Source organism: Cryptosporidium parvum, chromosome 7, assembly GCF_000165345.1.
Source record: "Cryptosporidium parvum Iowa II chromosome 7, whole genome shotgun sequence".
In the NCBI taxonomy this organism is placed as follows: domain Eukaryota; phylum Apicomplexa; class Conoidasida; order Eucoccidiorida; family Cryptosporidiidae; genus Cryptosporidium; species Cryptosporidium parvum.
The window spans coordinates 791,743-812,219 of record NC_006986.1 but is presented as its reverse complement, the minus strand read 5'-3'; the positions used below and the strand labels follow the sequence as shown (position 1 = coordinate 812,219).

At 30.5% G+C, this 20,477-nt stretch overlaps 12 protein-coding genes across 12 annotated transcripts; 7 read left to right on the top strand and 5 right to left on the bottom strand.

The window, feature by feature from the left end:
* Window positions 1-695: 695 nt before the first annotated feature.
* Window positions 696-2,633, top strand: cgd7_3600 (Hs17p, histone methylase; the record flags this gene model as incomplete). Its single annotated transcript, XM_628521.1, has 1 exon — window positions 696-2,633. The coding sequence occupies one exon, from the start codon at window positions 696-698 to the stop codon at window positions 2,631-2,633; it is 1,938 nt and encodes a 645-aa protein (XP_628523.1).
* Window positions 2,634-2,672: 39 nt separating this feature from the next.
* On the bottom strand, window positions 2,673-4,328 carry cgd7_3590 (Mpp10 family of U3 processosome protein; the record flags this gene model as incomplete). The annotated part of the gene is made up of 1 exon (XM_628520.1): window positions 2,673-4,328. The coding sequence occupies one exon, from the start codon at window positions 4,326-4,328 to the stop codon at window positions 2,673-2,675; it is 1,656 nt and encodes a 551-aa protein (XP_628522.1).
* A 96-nt stretch (window positions 4,329-4,424) lies between these two features.
* Window positions 4,425-6,395, top strand: cgd7_3580 (kelch repeats protein; the record flags this gene model as incomplete). The annotated part of the gene is made up of 1 exon (XM_628519.1): window positions 4,425-6,395. A coding segment is annotated over one exon (1,971 nt), but the record flags the coding sequence as incomplete, so codon positions are not given.
* A 529-nt stretch (window positions 6,396-6,924) lies between these two features.
* On the top strand, window positions 6,925-8,799 carry cgd7_3570 (hypothetical protein; the record flags this gene model as incomplete). The annotated part of the gene is made up of 1 exon (XM_628518.1): window positions 6,925-8,799. The coding sequence occupies one exon, from the start codon at window positions 6,925-6,927 to the stop codon at window positions 8,797-8,799; it is 1,875 nt and encodes a 624-aa protein (XP_628520.1).
* Window positions 8,800-8,819: 20 nt separating this feature from the next.
* Window positions 8,820-9,416, bottom strand: cgd7_3560 (hypothetical protein, signal peptide, possible 3 transmembrane domains; the record flags this gene model as incomplete). The annotated part of the gene is made up of 1 exon (XM_628517.1): window positions 8,820-9,416. One exon carries the CDS (start codon window positions 9,414-9,416, stop codon window positions 8,820-8,822), a length of 597 nt encoding a protein of 198 aa, XP_628519.1.
* Window positions 9,417-9,499: 83 nt separating this feature from the next.
* Window positions 9,500-10,948, bottom strand: cgd7_3550 (conserved hypothetical protein; the record flags this gene model as incomplete). Its single annotated transcript, XM_628516.1, has 1 exon — window positions 9,500-10,948. One exon carries the CDS (start codon window positions 10,946-10,948, stop codon window positions 9,500-9,502), a length of 1,449 nt encoding a protein of 482 aa, XP_628518.1.
* Window positions 10,949-11,275: 327 nt separating this feature from the next.
* cgd7_3540 (conserved hypothetical protein) lies at window positions 11,276-12,844 on the top strand (the record flags this gene model as incomplete). Its single annotated transcript, XM_628515.1, has 1 exon — window positions 11,276-12,844. A coding segment is annotated over one exon (1,569 nt), but the record flags the coding sequence as incomplete, so codon positions are not given.
* A 181-nt stretch (window positions 12,845-13,025) lies between these two features.
* On the bottom strand, window positions 13,026-14,510 carry cgd7_3530 (PP2C-like phosphatase; the record flags this gene model as incomplete). Its single annotated transcript, XM_628514.1, has 1 exon — window positions 13,026-14,510. One exon carries the CDS (start codon window positions 14,508-14,510, stop codon window positions 13,026-13,028), a length of 1,485 nt encoding a protein of 494 aa, XP_628516.1.
* Window positions 14,511-14,583: 73 nt separating this feature from the next.
* cgd7_3520 (hypothetical protein) lies at window positions 14,584-14,805 on the top strand (the record flags this gene model as incomplete). Its single annotated transcript, XM_628513.1, has 1 exon — window positions 14,584-14,805. A coding segment is annotated over one exon (222 nt), but the record flags the coding sequence as incomplete, so codon positions are not given.
* A 1,420-nt stretch (window positions 14,806-16,225) lies between these two features.
* On the top strand, window positions 16,226-18,596 carry cgd7_3510 (helicase, putative; the record flags this gene model as incomplete). The annotated part of the gene is made up of 2 exons (XM_001388358.1): window positions 16,226-16,948; window positions 16,992-18,596. 2 exons carry the CDS (start codon window positions 16,226-16,228, stop codon window positions 18,594-18,596), a joined length of 2,328 nt encoding a protein of 775 aa, XP_001388395.1.
* Window positions 18,597-18,638: 42 nt separating this feature from the next.
* Window positions 18,639-19,445, top strand: cgd7_3500 (hypothetical protein; the record flags this gene model as incomplete). The annotated part of the gene is made up of 1 exon (XM_628512.1): window positions 18,639-19,445. One exon carries the CDS (start codon window positions 18,639-18,641, stop codon window positions 19,443-19,445), a length of 807 nt encoding a protein of 268 aa, XP_628514.1.
* A 108-nt stretch (window positions 19,446-19,553) lies between these two features.
* cgd7_3490 (conserved hypothetical protein) lies at window positions 19,554-20,306 on the bottom strand (the record flags this gene model as incomplete). Its single annotated transcript, XM_628511.1, has 1 exon — window positions 19,554-20,306. One exon carries the CDS (start codon window positions 20,304-20,306, stop codon window positions 19,554-19,556), a length of 753 nt encoding a protein of 250 aa, XP_628513.1.
* Window positions 20,307-20,477: the final 171 nt, after the last annotated feature.

The following is a 20,477-nucleotide window of genomic DNA, read 5'->3' as shown; positions in this document are numbered from 1 at the left end:
AAACAATTGCCTTCTAGACGAATTAATGAAATTATCTAGACGGATGATTAAGGCAAAATATGTTTTCACTTGATTTAAGCGATCTGTGATGTCAAATTTAGAAATGTACGAGCCGTATTACATTAAAAAAATATCATCATATGTTTAAGACGATTCTTATTACCTTTTTTCTCGTTTTATCCCGAAATTATTTCAAACATTTAAAGTAAACCTGACTTTTTTTACAAAACTAAAATTTTGTTAGTTTTTTTCCATTAATATGGATGGGTTATTTATTATTTTTATAAAGATTTTTTGGATATGTTTCGAAGTTTAGTAAATTACTAAATGATCAAATCTTGAAATGGAATATAAAGTTAAAAAACTAGTCTAAATATAAATTGTTCATTATGAATTTATTCAATAAAGATATTTGGTCAAGCACAACAGTTATTAATTTAAATTTGGGCCTATAGTTGAAGTTATATATCCATTAAGTTTATTCGTTAGCTAAAATTGTATTTAACAATTTTCAATTATCAAATACCTGTATAATTGGTATTGTTTATTTAAGGAAATAGTTTATTTAGGGCGTGAATCTCTTAGTATTTAGTATTAACGTATTTGCTTTACCTATAACTATTCGAAAAAGTATTTAAATATAGAAATTAGTTATTAATAATCATGTTCAACTATAGTAACTGTAATTGTATTAAATGTTCACTTTTTTTCTTGATTTTTATTTAGCGAGGGAAAATTGGTATCGTTACCCCTCAGATCAGCTAATTATGCCAATTCGAATTTCTCCTGAAATATTCAACATCGGACTGAATTTAAGCGAAAATGATTTAAATAATTATGATAATAATCGTTTTGGACCAGCATTAACAGAAGTTAGCGATTCAAAAAAATTAAAAAGAGCATTGAGCGATTTTAAAGAAATTGGATATGACTTCATTTGCGTTCCTGTTAACCAAATGGTAAAAGATAAGAATGACACCAACTTTTTTAGTTCTAAACCAAAATTTCTAGGACATTATGAAATCAGTGGAAGCGATTGGAATACTGGTGTTATTGGCCGGTTCCCTGCGGAAGGGCACTCAAACCTTAATGAGGCCAGAAAATTACTTGATTGGTGCGATTTTATTGGTTATCATGCGGTTATTATTTCAATTGATAAACTTTCAATACACTTCTTATCTATGATTTCTTCTTTTATTGGACTGACCTCTACTGGTGTTCAAATTTGGATAGAAATAGAAATAAATGAAAACAATTCAATTGATGAACAATTGAGTGAATGGCAGATTACAAACACAATAATAAATGCATCACCAAATACAAAAATAGGGCTTTCATTAAAAATTGATAGCAATTTATCTAGAATTTCAATAGAAGATTATTCTCGTTTTTTTGGAGAGCCTATAAAGTGCATGTTCATAAATTATGATTTTTTCGAATCAAAGCGTTCAGGCTCGTCAATTTCAGAAGTACTCAAACATTCTATGAGAGCCAAAGTACCTATTTCAATTTACTTTAATGATAATATTAGTTCTAATGTTAAATCAATAATTAAGAACTCATACAACAATATTGTAAAGTTTATAAAAAGTTTTCCTCCATTATCCAGCAAACAAAAATACGAATATAATTACATTGATGTTCTTCAAATGCCACTTCAACCTTTGTCGAATAATCTAAAAAGTATTGAATATGAAGTTTTTGAAAGAGATCACATAAAATATGAAAAGTATTTTCATGCAGTTAAGTTATTTTTATCTGAAAATAATATAAAATCTGAAGAAATAAAAGTTTTGATAGTTGGATCAGGAAGGGGAGGGTTGATTAAGAGTGCATTTAATGCATTCAGTTATATAGGTATTAATTCATTTAAAATTATGTGTGTGGAAAAAAACAGGAATGCGGTTTTAACTCTGAAAGCAAAGATGAATTATAAAGATAATGCAAATTGGGAAAAGGTAGACATAATTAATTCAGACATTAGAACCGTGCAATTGGATGAAAAATATGATTTAATTATTTCTGAGTTAATTGGCTCCTTTGGAGATAATGAACTTTCTCCTGAATGCTTAATTTTTGCTCAAAGATTTTTAAAACCTAGTGGAATAATGATTCCTCAACGCTATACGTCATATTTAGAGCCTATATCTTGTAGAAAGGTTTGGAATAATGCAGTTTCGTATTTGAAATCAAAGACTTTGGAAATACCATTTGTCTCAAGACTAAAATCACATTATAAAATATCATTAGAAGGGCCTAAAGAAGTATTCTCGTTCCATCATCCCACAGAAATTAATGAAGAAATTATGGAAAACGAAATTTTCACTACTGTTGAATTCACATCAAGAGCTGAATCCACCCTTCACGGTTTTCTAGGTTACTTTAAGTGCGATCTCTACAACGAAGTTGGCTTTTCAACTTTACCTTCTGATCTTACTAATAATCCTATAAGTTGGTTCGAGTTTTTTATTCCTATCAGCAACCCTATATTACTAAAAAAATTTGACAAACTAACATTTAACATCTGGAGAAAATCAAATAAGGATAGAGTATGGTATGAATGGCTTGTTACAAAACCGTCAACTAGCTTTATACACAATTTAAATGGTAGAGCGTATAATATGCACTTGTAGAAGAAAAATTAAAATTTATATCTGCTATAATTTATTAGATTATGAAATAAAATGATGTGATTTAAAGCGTTTGTTGAATGACTCATGCTCATGAGGCTCAATAACTAATTTTCCTCTTTTATTTAGCGATTTGCCCTTTATTTTACTGCTTAATTTCGCATCTATCTTCGAATCAGAGCCTAATTCTTTTCTTTTCTTTATCTTCCTTTTAATAGAATTACGATCTGATCTTTTTTCCAGACGCGTCATTTCAGATCTTTTCAAAAGTCTTCCTTGAGGTTTTATTTCTTGTGGGGCTAGTCTTGTGCTGTTCGAAATAATTACTGGAATAGAATCTTCAGTCTTAAGCGCTGGAGTGTTTTCATTTAAAATAGAATCCCTAAGAATTGGTAAATTTGTGGCATAATACTGATTTGACAGGTTATCTAATTTACGCATTATTTCAGTAAAGAGTTCTGAAAGTTGTTTTTTTTCATCAGAGTGCTCGTCGTTTATATTGCCAATTATTTGTTCTTCATATTTTTTTGAGTAAATTTCTGCTAAGCTTAGTTTTGACTTTTCGGTCTGTATTTCTGTACCTTCATTTTTATTTTCTCTATCAAATTCCTTTAGCAATTCGATTTTTGGTTTCACATCATCGAACAAATCATTTAATATCCTTTGCCTAACGATACTCTCTAAATATGGATTAATATCTTCTACTTTAGATTTGTCATTTGAAATTATTTCATTACTTAGTCCATCAATATATTTTACTGAATTATTTGCACTTGAAAATTGAGGTACTTCTAAATGTATGTCAAGCAAGCTATTTTTTTCTCTATCTGTTATTGAAGTTTCACCTAATTTATACCATTCTTTCTCTTTAATAATGTTTGCTTCAAACTCATCTATTATCATATCCATTTTATTTTTATCTAGACTTAATTTAGACATATGATCTAATTTCGTATTAGGAAATTGCGTGATATTGATCAAATTTTCACTTAATTTATTTTTGTTCAAGACTATTTCAGACTCAGATGGACTAAAACCATCTATTTCGTAATCTTTTAAAGAGTTTTCAATAACGGATTCATCATTACTTTTCGTATCTAAGAAAAAATCGTCATATTTTAAATTAGAGGCATCATCAACACCACTAGGATCACTGAAGTCAGAAATATCGCTTTCACTGTATTCGAAGTTCGGATTTTTAACTCCTTCATCGACAAATTTAACCATTTCATCGTAATCAAAAAAATCAATGTTTTCAATGCCTTGAATTGAAGATTTATTATTAGTTAAAGCTTGCTCACTACTTTTAGTTTGATCTATAAATTTTTTTGAATTTTTTTTAGTGATATTTTCTTTATCACCAAATAGCAGAGCTTTCTTAAAAGTTTTATTTAAGTAGGTTATACTGTTTGAGTTATATAGCTCAAATTCAACCTTTTTGACAATATTCTCAATATTAAAGTTAAGTTTTTTTAGTTCAGGTCTAAGAATTAATTCAAATGAGTTCCAGAGAGAAGAGTTATCAATTTCAAATTTGTTAATCAAACCATCTATCAATGCCTTTTTATCTAAATCCGTAATTACAATTTTGAAAATAGAAAAAATTATTTTTTTCATTTTGCTGCTTTCATGGCTAATTTCTTGTAAATTAACTGGACCATTTTCAAAAAATTTTAAAAAAAGATTAATTTCCTCCATTATTTGAAAAATTCGAGTACCTGTATTTTTTGACTTAGAATTTACGCTAAATCTACCTTTTTATACAAAAAAATAGTAGCGCCAAAAATATTATGATTAGATAAAATGGTGAAAAAAAAAAAATCTGATGTAAAGCTAAAAAAAGCAGCGGAGAAGAGGGAAAAACAACTTTGTAAGTCACAGAATAAGCACTTAAAAGAGCTTAAACGAGATGGTATAGATGATATAATTAAAACTGTGGAAGGTTTTGACCTAAATTCCGGAGGTGATGATCTTGAGATTCAATGCAGTATTATTCAATCAGAAAGGCCAAGTCCAAGAATCTCTTCTTCATACAATATTCACCCAATATCTGGAGAAGTAATTATTTTTGGCGGTGAGTACTATGATGGAAAGGAGGTTAAGTGCTTTCATGACCTATATAAATGGAATATTGATAAAGATGAATGGAGGCAAGTTGTAATAGGTAATGTGAAATCATCAAACAATTATTCTGGCGGTCCTAAACCCAGGTGTTCTCACCAGGCAGTTATCTTTAATGAGTGCTTATATATTCATGGTGGAGAGTATTCTACTGAAAATCAGTTTTACCACTTTAGAGATTTATGGCGGCTTAATTTAAAGAACTATTCATGGCAGGAAGTTAAGACTACAGGGCTCAGCCCTACTCCAAGGAGTGGCCATAGAATGGTTGTTTGGAGACATTACTTTGTAGTTTTTGGAGGATTCCATGATACAATAAGAGAAACACGATACTTTAACGATATCCATGTTTTTGATACAAAAACATTGCATTGGGTCAGAATTGATTCATCGAAATATGAATCTTGCCCATCACCAAGGAGTGGCGTTCAAATGGTTCTCTGCCCAAACAGTGATCGCATTTTCATTTATGGAGGATATTCAAAAATTAAAGATAACTCAAAAAATTCTGTTGGGAAAACTCACTCTGATAGTTGGTTTATTGATATGAAGCCATTTTTAAATCAAGGACTTCCAATCTGGGAAAGGGTATCCAAGAAAGGGAATCCGCCATCTGCAAGATCTGGTTCCACGATTATTGGATATAAAAATCAATGCATAATCTTTGGTGGTGTATTTGATCATGATGATGAGCTCGGGTTGAATCTCAATTCTACCTTTTATAATGATTTATATGTGTTTGAAGTGAATAATAAAAGGTGGTACGAAATTGAGCTTTCCAAACATAAAATTAAACAGGAATTTTTTGGCGATAATCAGCCTAATGCAAACTCAAATTTCGCAGACATTAGCACCCACAAGAAAGATGAGGCAAGAAATATAAATAATACAAAGGATATTGATTCATCTGATAAGCATTTAAGAGTTAAAGGAAAATTATCAAAGTTTGGTTTAGAACAGCAAAACTCTTTAAATAGTAACCTGCCCAATGATGAGTTAGGAGAAAGAAAAGTAAGTAATTCTGAAATAAAATTTGAAAATGAATCAATTGACTTGCCACTTCCACGAATTAATTGTGGAATGTTTTTGAGAGGAAATGTTATTTATATTTATGGCGGATTATTTGAATCAGGTAAAAGGAATATTACATTAGACGATTGTTGGTGTTTTAACATTTTGAAAAAAGACGAGTGGGTATGTGTGCTCCCATTAAGTGTAAAATCACAGGAATGGGTTGATTCCGACTCTGACACAGAGAGTAATATATCTTCAGAATATTTTAGCTCATCGAATGAAAGTTGTTATTTAGGGGAAGAAAGCGATTTTAGTGAACAGGAATACGAGTTAAGCGAGAACGAACAAAACGAATTATCTAGAAAAGCTATTGAAGACGTTATAAAAAAATATCAATTAGATGATTCAAACAAAACCCCATTTGTTAATGAATCAATACGCGAATTTTTCATGCGCACAAAGGCATATTGGTTGAATTTGATTATGAAAGAAGAAATGGGGAGGATTTCTGATGGAAAGGATTTATCAAGGAGGGCATTTATGATGGCAAGAGAAAGGGCTGATCAAATTAAAACTTATATTAATTTAGTTAGTAAATTCGAAAATAGCCAAACTAAGTTTGAAAATTAGTTAATGTTTTCAACTTAATGTTTATGTTTATAATTTACTGAAAGATATGTTTGAATATTGAAAAGTTGTTGAATTCTTGATTCAATTGTAATAAGTCCTGTATCCAACATGTATTTTTTGTAGTATTATCATCTTTATCATCAGTTTCAGGGATTTCTATCAGCAAATTAGCCATTTCCAATTATTATTTTATTTAAACTTACGAAGAGAACAGTCAGATAGGCTATATCCAACCAAACATTCGCAATTTAGCTGATTATTAATTCCTTCTCCACCAATATTATCAATCGTGCATTTTGATCCATTTTTGCAATAATTTAATACAAATGTATTAGATGTGAGTTCTTCGCAAGATTTTGCTGCAAAAGTCTTAAGTATAAAATGTACTATTAAAAATGCGAATAACACTATTCTCATAATTTCGCATGTAATAAATTAGAATTATGGCGCACAAATAAATTCTCGAGAAATAAATATTTTCATCTCGCTTATCTACGATGTTAGATTAAGTCAAAATTGCGTAAATTAAATGCAAAATTTTACAGAAGTATACAGCTGCTCTTCCGTCCAAAACCCAACTGAGTGGGGAATTCCGGATAGCTCGATTGAGGAAATACTACAAGTTATTTATATTATGACGAAACTTTGCAAATCTCAGCTTTATTCATACTCTTGGTATTGCTACAATCATCTTATTACTACTCTTGATCAATTTATTGAAAATTCAGAGGGAAACGTTCAATATGGCCATAATAAGGGAGTTAGTTTTGTGGATACAAGTGAAAAAAGGAAAAACTTGATTAAACAACTCAATGAATTTGATAGTCTTTCAGAAAAAGTTCAACATTTACGCTTTCAAGATGCAAGACAATCTCATTGGGATAACAATAAATTTTCAAAGCATTTACATTGGTTGGGAGAAATAGTGGAAACAAAAATCCAAACTAGGGATTGGATACAGACAAACTATGTTGGCTGCCTTTCTTGGTCTGAAAGGTTATTAAATCGAATGGAAAAATCAATTATGGTTGTTCCTGATGTAAATCAGTGTGTTGGGCATGCATTTGCGTTTGCATTTCTTCAACAAGTTGTAGTAGAACCATCTGTGAAATATGAAGCTAAACTACAGAATCTTTTGGACAAAATAAAAAATACCTATACAATTGAAACTAAGTTTGGACAAGCAGTTGGATACAAATTTCAAATTATTAAAAAATTAAGCGATAATAAGGAGAAATTGAATTCCCTTAAGGCAATTAAGAGGTTACTACCAACAGTTGGTAAATACATTATTAAATTAACCAGGCTACAAAGAATGGGAACAATTTGGTGTAACTCTATTCTATCAATTTCAGTTGGGAACACTAGAAAGTTCCTAAATGGATTATTGCCATTGATAAACAATTTGATTATTAGTCTCTCAAATAAACTGTACATTCTGGGGCAATTTACTAAATTAATAGATGATAGTGTAAGTTTGACTACTTTTGGAAAATATGTTAAAGGTAAACTTATACATCCCAATTTCTTGAAAGTTTTTGAAGATCTTTATGAACTACTTAACGCAAGTTGGAGAATTGTTACGATTGCTTCCATTTTAGTTCCTTCTTCAAAAATAGAATTATCAAATATAGTAGAACACAAATATGGTACAACGTTGGAAGCTTTGAGACGTGATATTTTAAATCGAAAAAGTGAATCCCACGCATTTGAGTGGCCATCCAATCTAGATCAAGAGACTTCTAATTACTTCAATGGAGAAAGGAATTCGCTTTTAATTTCTTTGTTTGATACATTGGATGAATATTGGAGTACATGCGCGACATTGCATCCTTTGTTACACAAACTTTGTATTATAACTGGTAGAATTCGTGATATATTGATTCTTTTGGATCTTCCAACTGCAAGCCCTGTTTCTTGGAAAAGATTTATTCCAGTTAACAATTTTTCCGGAACAAATTCAGGTATTTCATCATTCACGCATGCAACGAGAGCAATTGTTGAGGGCACTCTTGGATATCCTTCTAATTACTCTATTGAGTGGGACTTCGTGAATTATCAACAGTCTAGATTATGCGGTATAGATGCCGCCTCTTCATTTATTACTGGGGATATAAATAAAACTGTGGAAAAAATTTCGATTGAAAGCACTGAAAGCAGCAAAAATCCAATTATACACTCAAATACCCCCTTATGCGGAGTTTGTGCATTGCCTGTTTCTACTGAATCCACTGTTAATACACATTATTTTGATTTAGATGAGTTTAGATATACGTCTAAATCAACACTAGTACGTGGGAGGTGGTATCACAAAACTTGCTTAGAACTGTTAAATTCTGAATCAGAACGCGAAAGCCATTCTTTATTTGTGCTACCGAAAATAAATATTCCTCAAATAATATAGTATATTGCTAGTTTTATGTATCAAAAAGCTAGTGTTTGATTAGTACTCATTCCAAAGTATTGCAGTAGATAATCACCGTAATTATATATTTTGTTGTCTATTAAGAAAAATAAACTTTGCAATGAATTCCAAAGAATAACTGTAGTCTCATATAGTCTGTAGCTTTCTGAAAGGTTATAAATAGCAAACATTACTCTTAATATAACAATGATAATTAATACTGTAGATAGCGTCTTTATTATTGGAGTTACAAATAGTCTGATAATTATTCGTAAAATAAAAAACGTTAGTAAAATTCTTTCCGCAACAGCAAACATCCCAGCTGAAACCATTAAAAAATAACTAATCTCATTTGAGGATTCAAACGACACATATAATGATCTTCCGAAGCTTTCTAAGTCTAAGCTATTTTTAATTATATTAATCTGGAAAAATGATCGCATGTAAGGGTGGTTTGGAATGCAATCCTTTATGTTCCCACTTGCGCCCAGCAAATAATTACTGTTGTTATAATTCGATACATTATTTTCAATTTGACAGCCAATGAGCACAGACTGGCAATATATATCCATTGCTACAATCAAGCTCAACAAAATCCAGCGAAAGCTTATTTTCATTTTTAATTTGAATAGAAAAATAATAATAAACAGCGCGTTCAGTATAAAAAAAAAAGAGGGAGAATTCCTAATATTTCAAATACCTAAAACCTGAAATACCTAACACCACTTTTAATATCATTGTTATTTGAATTTATAAGGTTTCTAACAACTGACTTCTTTATGTTTTTGGTATCCTGCTTATTTTTTCTTTTTAAATCACGCATTTCTCTCTTAGCTTGTTTCACTGCTTGTTTCCTGTTCCTTCGATCCTCAGGAGTTTCATCTTTTTTTCTTAAGGGCAGAGATGCAACAATTGGTGCTCTTAAATTGTTGTGTTGATTATGGCTGTACTCTTCGTTCTCAAAAAAAAAATTTTGTCGAGTTGGCGTTGGGCAATTTGTTTGGCCTTTCGAGTTTAAACTTGAATAATAGCTTAATATATCTACTTTTTTTGGCTTATTAATGACTTCAAAACTAGCTTGGGAAAAACTCTCACTTATTTTTTCAATGCTCTCAAAGTCTGAAATATCAGAAAGTGTAGCTTCAGATGAATTATCATAGATTTCAGTACTTTCTAATATAGAGATAATTTTTTCTACTTGGGCTTTATCAAGTGGCATACCAATCTCACCGTAACTTTTCTCCGGTTTGCTCTTAGCAGAATTTCTAATTTTAACTTGATTAATATATCTATCCAAAATATGTTCATATTCCGAAACATCCAACTTTTTATTAAATTCAATTAAACTAGATTCGTTTGTATCTTCATCCAAGACAGCGATATTATCATTGTATTCATTTAATAAATTTTCAAGTGAGTCATTATCGTTTTCATTATTGTAATTTTCTTCGGAAAAAACAGACGAACTATCGAAGTTTTGAGTTATCAATTCTGATTGATTAAATTCACTATTTAATCTTTGGATATCATCTTTGAGGCTTGAATTTAATTTTCCTCCTCCCCATAGTATATCATTCATGTCAATATTCTTATCAAGTTCGCACTTATTCTTTAGACCAGTCATGTCCAATATAAAATCATCATTAAGTTCTTCAAAATCATCCGGCTCTTCTAAGCAATTTACAAGTTCAACTAACTCAGATAAAAAATCGCCTTTATGAATTTCTATCTCTGAATTAGAGAGTATTGAAGTTGAGTTAAACAATAACGACTTTGGGTCAAGATTTGTTTTATGTTTAAGAGTTGAATTCATGTAATTACCATCTTTTTTAATTGTACAAAGATGTTGTTCATAATCATACCCATCATCCGGGAAGTAGTTATCTTTAAAAACATCCGTGTTAAAGTCGTTATTTATTTTATTTTTTTGTACAGATGTTTTACTCTCAAGATTTTTTAGTTCAAAATTTATATCGTTAAGTTCATCATGGAAATATACATTTCCAATTATTTTTCTTATTCCTTGTTTTTCATCATGAGTAAACTCTCGATTAGAAACAGGAGCCCATCTTGGAGATGACCCATCTACTCCATTCGCTGATGAAAGAAGTCTGAGTTTTACTACGTTTTTATTGTTTCTTTTACCCATTGAAAAAGAGAGAAAATAATTTCAAAATTGACATCCGCGCCATAATTTTTTTTTAACCTATAAAAGAGATAAACATAAAGATTCTAAATAAAAGGCTTAATGATGAGACACTTATTATCAATGAGGGTGCAGATGAATAATTCTATGTAATTCGGAACAAAATAGGCGAATATTATTTATCAGGGTATAACTATAGTAATAGTGTCGTATGATATATAGAATTCTTATGGTTTATGTTTGGAACTAAATATTGCTGGCGCGCATAATTATGTGGATTAAATTATAATTTTATATAACTTTCAGGGTAACGGTAAACAAATAAAATGAAGTGTGAATACTCTTGGTAAAATGGACACAAGGAATGAAGAGTATGCTGAATTTAAAAAGCTAAGACAAAATGTCAAGCAACTACAGGATGAGCTGCAAAAACGCATTTCTGCAGAGGCAGAGCTTGAAAGTGAAGTGAAAAGATTGCATGAAGAAACTATTCCATTATCTGCCGCAAGAGCACTAACTCATGTAGCACTTTGCAAGGGAAGGGCTCTCGAAATCTTATCTGGAATGACGAGTTCTAACTCCGTTAACACATCAAATTTAAGGTGGGCATTTAGGAGTCTATATAAATTTGCATTCGGAGATATTGCATACGCAAAAAAGATTGGTGAGGATAGGTCTGCGCAATACCACTATAATGAAACCCAACTTCGCCTATTTCGTCAGGAACAATTGCTTCTACTAGCAGAAAATGAAAGGTTATCTTCGCAAATCAAAAATTTGCAACTTGAGCTAGCTCAAAACTATAAGGCAACAAAATTAGAAAAGATAGTAAACAAGCCGTCAAAGAGAAGAAGCCAAACACAACCCAGATCAGGATCCAACAATGAACCGATTAGAGAAAATGAAGCTGATAGCGTTTCGAACAGCGAACTAGAAACAGAATCAGATTCAGAGTCTGAAACAAGTAGTTGTATTGCGCTAAATGTCGAACTCGTAACAAGGCATCTATGGAGTTTAATTCACTGTATGCACTCAGCATTCCAGAGGCGAAAGCTGTTGGCATTCATTACATGGAGACTAACAACCAATAGATCGTCGCATCAAATATCTGATGGGGCTCCAAATTCGAGTTCATTTACAAATGACCAAGGTATACATGAGACTTCAGGATCAATGAATATAAACCGCTTTTTCGAACTTCTTCAAAGAAGATATCGTACAATGCTTCTTGCAAGAGGGTTTTGGAGGATTTGGAGCTCTTGTTATTCTCCTTTATTCAAACGAAAAACTAATTGCGGTGTAGTCCGTGGCCCCGGGATGTCATCATTTAGGCCAATAAATCATGGTGGCCTAATGCATAATGACTCAGCATATAAGACAATTGGTGGGCTTGAGGATGTTGCTTATGTTACAATTCAGGGTTCAGGAGCTTCGATTAGCAGTAGTTCAACTTCGTTTGCAACCCAACCTCATTATCTTGCAAACTTGCCTAGTTTTTCTAAAATAACGTATGCTCCTAGGAACACGTACTTTGAGACGAAAGATTTGCCACCATTTCCAAAGCCAAGGGAGGGAATTAAGTCTCAACAGCATTCTTTAGAACAAAATAAGAGCATCCCACCATATTTTAGACCGTTCGATAAACCAAATAACTATATCCACGAAAGAAACTGCTCTTCTGATTTGATTAATAATAGCCTGCATCCCAGTTCAACGGGAACTAGTGATATTAATGCTGCAAGAACAGAACTTATTTCCCTGCTTGAGCCAAGGATAACAAATAATCCATTGGGACTTATAAATGAGGGAAATATTAGCCAATTCCAATCTGGTCCAATGGATAACATTTCAACAAAACTGAAGTACTTGGATATTTTAACTGAGGCTATAGATGAATAAATATTCCTTAAGTATTAATTTAAACATATATTATTTAAGAATTAAGTAGTTTGCGACTGTACAGTCAGCATATACAAAATTTACTTTCCGGAAAAATAGAAAAAAAACTTATTAGTGAAGATCATTTCTTAAATTCTTGTTAAATTCAATCATTAGAGTAAAATTAATTATTATTTTCAAATTACGTTAGCAATAGATTCTTAAGTTTGGAAAAATTATATATCTTCCTATTTGAAGTATGAGCATAGTTTGTCTTTTTCTTAGATTCTGCACTCGAATCAATGCAAAAATTATGATTCCCAATTGCCATGTAGTTTGGAGGAGTAAGTACAACAACAATTGCTGACAAATTATCCAGAGCCTGCCTTTGAAGTGCTGCGGAGACAAGTTTTTCAGCAGCTAAATTTGGATCATTGTTTTCAACTAATGCTCTTCTAATAAGACTTATTGCTTCTTGATCCATAAACGATTCAAATATTCCATCGCATGCAATTAAAAGAAACTCATCTTCACGGGTGATATTATGAACATAAATTTCAGGAGTAGAACTTAAACCTTGTAATTTCATTCCACTGTACATATCCCAATTCCCAAATGCTCTTGAAACCGCAAGATTTCCAGAAAGATACCCTTCATCATCAAATGTTCCACCTTCGTTTTTTACTCTTTCTCTTTCTTCTAAATTACTTTTTATTCTGTGGTCCTTGGTTAGCGAATATGCGCGTCCGCATTTACAAAGAATTGCTCGGCTATCGCCAAGATTAGCAACGCATATTGTAGACGAAGTAATACAACACACAATTGCGGTCGATCCACTTGATATATATTTAATGCTTTGTCCTTTGAAAGAAGACTCTAAGTTTATATTTAGTCCCTGCTTATGATCCATAATTTCAAATTCTTTCATAATTTGCTCGCTATTAGAATTAAAATAATGTTTTTTAATTTGGTTTTCAGTTAAATAAAATGAATCAACCAATGCATTTATAGTATTTTGAATTGTTTCATCATATTTAAGTTGGTTAAAAGCAAGAGAAAAGTTTTTGTGAAGGTGACTTTTTAAATAGTCAACAGTAAATTCGCCATTATGACCGTCATAAATCCCAAAGAATGAAACTATTGGCTTTTTAATTTGAGTTGATTCTTCATTTAAAACATCTAATGACAAAAATGTTCTGTCTTCCATATAGCTTTTTGTCCCTTTAGTCTCATAATATCCGCAATTAAGATTAATTGATTGCGGATCACGTTTTTCAGTTTGAAGCTTTCTACCAGCAGTTAATTTCATTTTTATATTTTCATCCTTAAAATGATCGTATACTACATATAGATAAATAAACTTATATTTGTTATTTAAAAAAAATGCTGACTCGGAGTTAAAGTTAATTAAATTCTTATCCCAATCTAATGACCATCCTATTTTTACAACTTCTCCATTCAAATCTATAAGTAATGGAATTTTAAAAGAGTCACATCTCTTATTAATTCTTTGAGCCCTTTTTTTGTTTATATAATATTGGTTTACAAATTCCATAAATTGGTTTTTATCACACAATATTTCTTGACTTATTTTCGACTCTAGGTAAAATTTAACGTTTTCGCCTCTTAGCAGATCTTTAGTTATTTCTCTAAACAATTCATAAGGTTTTAGATTTAAATAATCCATTTTTCTTGCCAAGCAATTCAGATACAAACTTCAAAACCTGGAAACTTAATATTCATTTCATATTAAATTATAAAAATTGGTACCGCTCGCTAAATATTATTTGTCATTTAATATAGAAATGTCATCAAAATCAATATTAGGGTTGAACAAGTTTAATAACAAAGAAATAAAAGTAAAATTATGTGGCGGAAGAGAAGTTATTGGAATATTACGTGGATTTGATGCGGTTACGAACCTTGTTTTGGATGAAACAGTTGAATATATGTTTGGTAGGTTACTAATATTATTTGTTTAATCAGTTATTAGTTCGAATAGATAAAGATGAATTTCTTTCGTGCCCAGATCAAAAACGGAGGTTGGGTCTATTGGTAATAAGGGGTGCTTCTGTAAGTTTGAATTTAATTTTTTTTTCAATAAAATTTTTTCTAGGTTTTAATGATTTGTCCAAGTGACGGAAGTGAAGTAATAGAGAACCCATATTGTAGCCCATAAAATATTTGTGTTTTAATAATTGTATTCAAAATGCTTTATTAGCACTCGTTAGATAACAATTCATATATCTTAGAAATTAGTTGAGTAATACAAAAATAGAGTAACTTCATTTTTTTTTTTAAATTTATTGTCCGATTCTGTTGATCCTAAAATATTCAATTATAGTAACACATTCTAATTGATCTTGGTGTTAATTGATTAGAAATTCCATTTCAAATTTGTTCTAATTGGGATTTTGTTGGGAGTTAGATTTAGAACATCTTAAAGATATTAATTTTTTTCAAGTCAAGTCCCCAAGCTATTTCGTCATATTTATCTGGGATGAGTTTTTTAACTCTGAAAATCACAAAATGTTGTAATCTTTAAAAATATTTATAACAAGTTATTAAAAATTAATGTTTAAATTGAAATATTTTAATTAAGAAAAAAAAGAGAACTTATTCGGGTACTACTATTGTTTCTCATCGCAAACTCAGAGAATTTGAAATTAATGCAATATTATTTTCAGATACACTATAATTTAAAAAATATAGTATCAATCTATTCAATGAAAATTACTAATAAAAGTTATTCTTTTGATTAGGAATTAACAAAAACCATTTTAATGTTGTTCAATCCAAATGATTTATACAACAGCTAGGTCTATTTAATTTTAATTAAAACCATTTTTTATCCTTTAATATTCTGAAAAATATAAATTAAAGCATGTTACTAAGAAACAAAACTTAATGATGAATTGATTAATATATTAAGCTCTTATAAATGCAAATAATTTAAAATGATTTCTTTCAGATGATTTACGGTTCATTAACAATTTTTTTTTGGCTTGACAAATTTTTTCAACCAATTTGAAATAAAAGTAATTATATAAGACCAAACCAAAAAGTGGTGAATATCTTTAATTAAAATATTGATAAATAATTAGGTAATTCTAATATTTCATATTTAAGCGCTGCTTAGCTTATTAAAAAGTTTACTCAGGCATTGCATGAGAAAAACGGGTAAATTTAAAATAAGTTTTACTAACAGTATATTTTTTAACATAAATAATTTATTACTACAAATATTATGGGTGTTTTATATATTTTTAAATCATTTTAATTTATTTTCACTTAGGAGAATAACTCATAATACAGAAATTTGTTACTAAAGTACTGGAAATGGCCTACTTAAATACTAGTTGACCACACTCATTAAGATAAAGTGGTACAGAAGTATTTACAATGTGTTATTCAAAAAGATTTGGATTCCCGAATGAACCATATGAAATACAATCCGAATTTTGTTCAGCTGCTTGGAAGCTATATGAAATAGATGGTGGAATTGGAATTTTTGAATCTCCAACGGGCACAGGTAAAACTTTAAGTATTTTATGCTCATCACTGAGTTGGATAAGCCAACAAATTTATGGCCCAGTATCTTTTGCCCGAGAAAGCAAGCCAATGCCTTTATGGGTCGCTAATGCAATCAGGAAAAGTAGAGAAAATTCATGCGAGCAATACATTAATGAAAAAATTAATTTTTTAAAATCTATCAACAAAGATATTTTAACTTCGACAAAAAAAAATGTAAAAGAATTAATATCTAGCGAAAACTTAGATTTTTTTTCTAGTTACTATCAGATAATCATCTCTAGTAGAACTCATACGCAATTAATGCAATTCGTTGAGGAGTTTAACAAAATAAAAATGGCAAATAAAGATAACACTCACATTTCTAACATTTATTCAATTGTATCGCTTGCAAGCAGGTCACATCTTTGTTTAAATAATGAAGTAAAAAACTATCCAAACCATCTTATTAATGAAGTTTGTAAAATGTATTCCAGCGAAGAAAAAAAAGAAAATAAATGCCTCTATAAAGAAAACTACATGGAACTTGCGAAAAAGTGTTTAATTGAGCCAATGAACATTGAAGAATTACGTAAAGAAGGTAAAAATTTAATTGTAAGTTTATTTAAATTATTTTCATACTAAATATTGTTTATAGGCATGTCCGTATTACGCAGCTAAAGAAGCAAGTAAGTATTCAGACATAATTCTTGCACCTTACAGTATTATTTTCAACAAAACTACTCGAGAATCATTTGGAATCTTTCTTGACAAGAAAAAAACCCTTTGCTTTATTGATGAAGCGCATAATTTAGTTAACGCATTAGAATCAAATAATAGAGTCAGCCTTACTTTACTTTCTTGCCAAATACTGAGTTATTCATTTGAAAAACTAATTTCATTAGATAATTCTGTTCCTGGAGATAATTTCGTTGCAACTTTTAAACAGCTAGCTAGGCTAGTCAAGTGTATACATTCATCTACAAGTAAAATAATCAGTTCAAAAAAGCGCAAATATGGTGAAAACGAAGTGAAAAGTAATCAAATCTTTCTTGGACCACTAGAATTCTTAAATTTTTACCAAATCAATACATTTAATTTGAACAAAATTATTAATTTTATTGTTGAAAATGAATTGTGTAGTAAAATTAAAAATATTATTATTAAATTTGGAAGAGATTTCCCAATTAAATTCAGAAAGTTTGAGGAAATAATTTCACATTCAAACTCTTTGTTTTTGTTAAAGGATTTTATTGTTGCTTTAATTCGTTCTGATAAAGAATTTGACAAAGTTATTATTGAAACAAGCTTTAACCATTCAGATGGCAAACAGGCTACTATTACAGTTGTTCCTATTAATGTGCAAACAAGTTTTAATGATGTATTTGCCAACACAAAATCTACTATGCTTGTTGGAGGAACATTGGAACCTTTGACAGAGTTTAGTCCATTATTATTACCGTTAGAGCCTATGAATATTGTAAAGTTCTCTGCGAGTCACCATATTTCAAATAATAACTTAATGTGTTTGATCATTCCAAAGTTTATTGATAATAGTGTAATTGATCTAAGATACGAATTTCGAACCGACATAAAACAGCTATTAAATCTTTGCGAGCTATTATCAGTACTTTCCTCAGAAATACCTAACGGGGTATGCGTTTTCTTCACATCCCACTTATTCCTCGATGTCTTTTTCAAGTTCCTTGTTTCGGATAAAAGTTCTAAGGACTTTTACCAAACAATATTAAAATACAAAAAAATTTTCAAGGAAAAAAAACAGGATTCAAATAGTGGAAAGGAATTACTTATGTCATATAGAGACCATATTGTAAATAACAAGGAATACGGAGCAATACTTTTTGCTGTTTTAAATGGAACTCTTTCGGAGGGAGTAAATTTTTCAGATGAACTTTGTAGATGCCTTATAATAGTTTCGCTCCCATTTCCACAAAAGACTGAAATGCTTTTTAGTAAGGAGAGGTACTTTAACAGAGGTAGTTGCGATTATAATAGGTATGAAAACATTTATAGAAAAGTATTGTGTATGAAAACAGTCAACCAATGTATTGGTCGCGCAATAAGACATAGAAATGATTATTCATCTATTTTGTTGGTTGATCATCGATATAATTCTTCTGAAGTAAAGCAAATGCTACCAAAATGGATAGCTGAGAATATTCCTAATGAACAATTAATTGATTGGAATTTTGAGACTAATGTGATTTTGAAGCTTAGAAATTTTTATAAAAATAAGCCTTAGTTTTTGCGCGCACATAGGCAAAATCTGGCATTTATTGAATTTATGATGCTTGGCCATTTTGATAATCATAAAGATTCTCCAAGTGAAGCCATACATGATTCAAACATAGATGAAAGTGATTCTGATCTTTTTGGCGAGAGTGACTCAACTCCTGACCAGGTTCATAATGATGGACATTGTTTTATGATTGAAAAAGACGATGCAAAAACTCATACTAGTATAAATGATAATATTAACTGCGATAGAATTAACAACTTTGAAGATATTAAAAATTTAAAGTTACAACTGCCTACAAATTATTTCGGGATTGACAACAAAGATCAAGTTTTATTAACATTAAAACTTCCGGAACGTCTTAAAGTTGTAAATAAAACAAATGTTGATAATACAACTGAAAGTGGTTTATGTATCAAAGGCGGTATTAAAGGTGAAGGAGATTCCTACTCTAACTCCAAACTAGTTTCTTGGAGTGACGGCACTTACTCGCTATTTATCAATGACGAATTAGTATATGATTGCGTGATTGGACCCGATAAAGCATTTATTTTTGATGATACCTTCGACAAAAAGTATAAGGTCTGCATAGAAAGAGTGGACAACAAGTTAACAGTCAGACCTAGAACAATTGAAAAAAGTAAACTACTTAGAGACTCTCGTTCCAGAGCCATGATGCCAACGACATTAGAGGAGATCAACATACATGAGGTTGAGTCAAGGAAAAGAATAGACGAACTGAACACTATCTCATCTATAAAGATTCAACAGAAAAGGACGATCTGTACGACAGAGTCAAGAAAAAAGCAGATGACAAGCCATTTCCTGGAAGAATCAAGTGAAGAATCAATTTAATCGAATGTTTATTAAAATTTATTCTGTTCAAGATGATTTTAATTGTTTATTAATTCGATGGTACCCCAACATAATTTGGTAGATTTAATAAAAAATGTTAAAAGTCTATTACTTCTCCTTGAACCATATAGGTAGGGACATTGTGTTTGTAGACTGTATATATAAGCTTTCTATACTATTTCTCCAATTCTTACTTCCGTTGCCTTCAAAAAAATCTGACACCTGTTTTATTGCTTCAATTAAATTTTGAACGACTTGTTTAGTATTCATGTCGACTCTTGCAACGCGAATTCCAATGCATTTACCTTTCTTAATACTCATAAAAGTTGAGGATAGCGCAGACTCTAGTGAATTCTTGAAATTGGATTCCCTAATCTTTATTGCTATCGGCATCTTATTTGCTTTAATAAAGTATGATCCTAACAACTTAGGCATCTTTTCGATTATACGGTCGTCTGATAAAAATAGATCATATCCTGAGCAAAGTTCTCGCCTGTCCTTATATGTACTATATTTTTTAGAGAGCTTACTAACGCCAATAACCTTTGAAACGACTTTTGGTTCAATTGAAGAAGAGCTTATCAGTTCCTTCCATTTTCTCTGTGGGTCTTTGACAAATAAGCAAACTTCATTTCCCGGATGTTTATACAAAGAATTTGGGATTTTTATTCTTACATGTTTACTTTTAACAAATTCTGGAGTATTAGATAAAGAAATGATCAAAGTAATAAATTGCGAATTCTTATTGAATAATAAATCCTCTGGGCATTTTTTTATTTTAACAAGTTCTTTCAATGCATTTACAGCATCTTCTAAATGCTTCTGAGCTTTTATAGGGTTGCTCAACTTAAACCTATCCATATCAAAGAAAAAGAATCGATATTGATTCTAAATATAATATTTTGGATAATTTTGTCACTAACTGACAATAGAGACAAAACAGATTCTTATTGCGGCTAATTGAACGCGGCTAAATAAATTAAACAATGAACTTTGCGAACTCCGAATTGTTAATTAAACAATAAATATGAG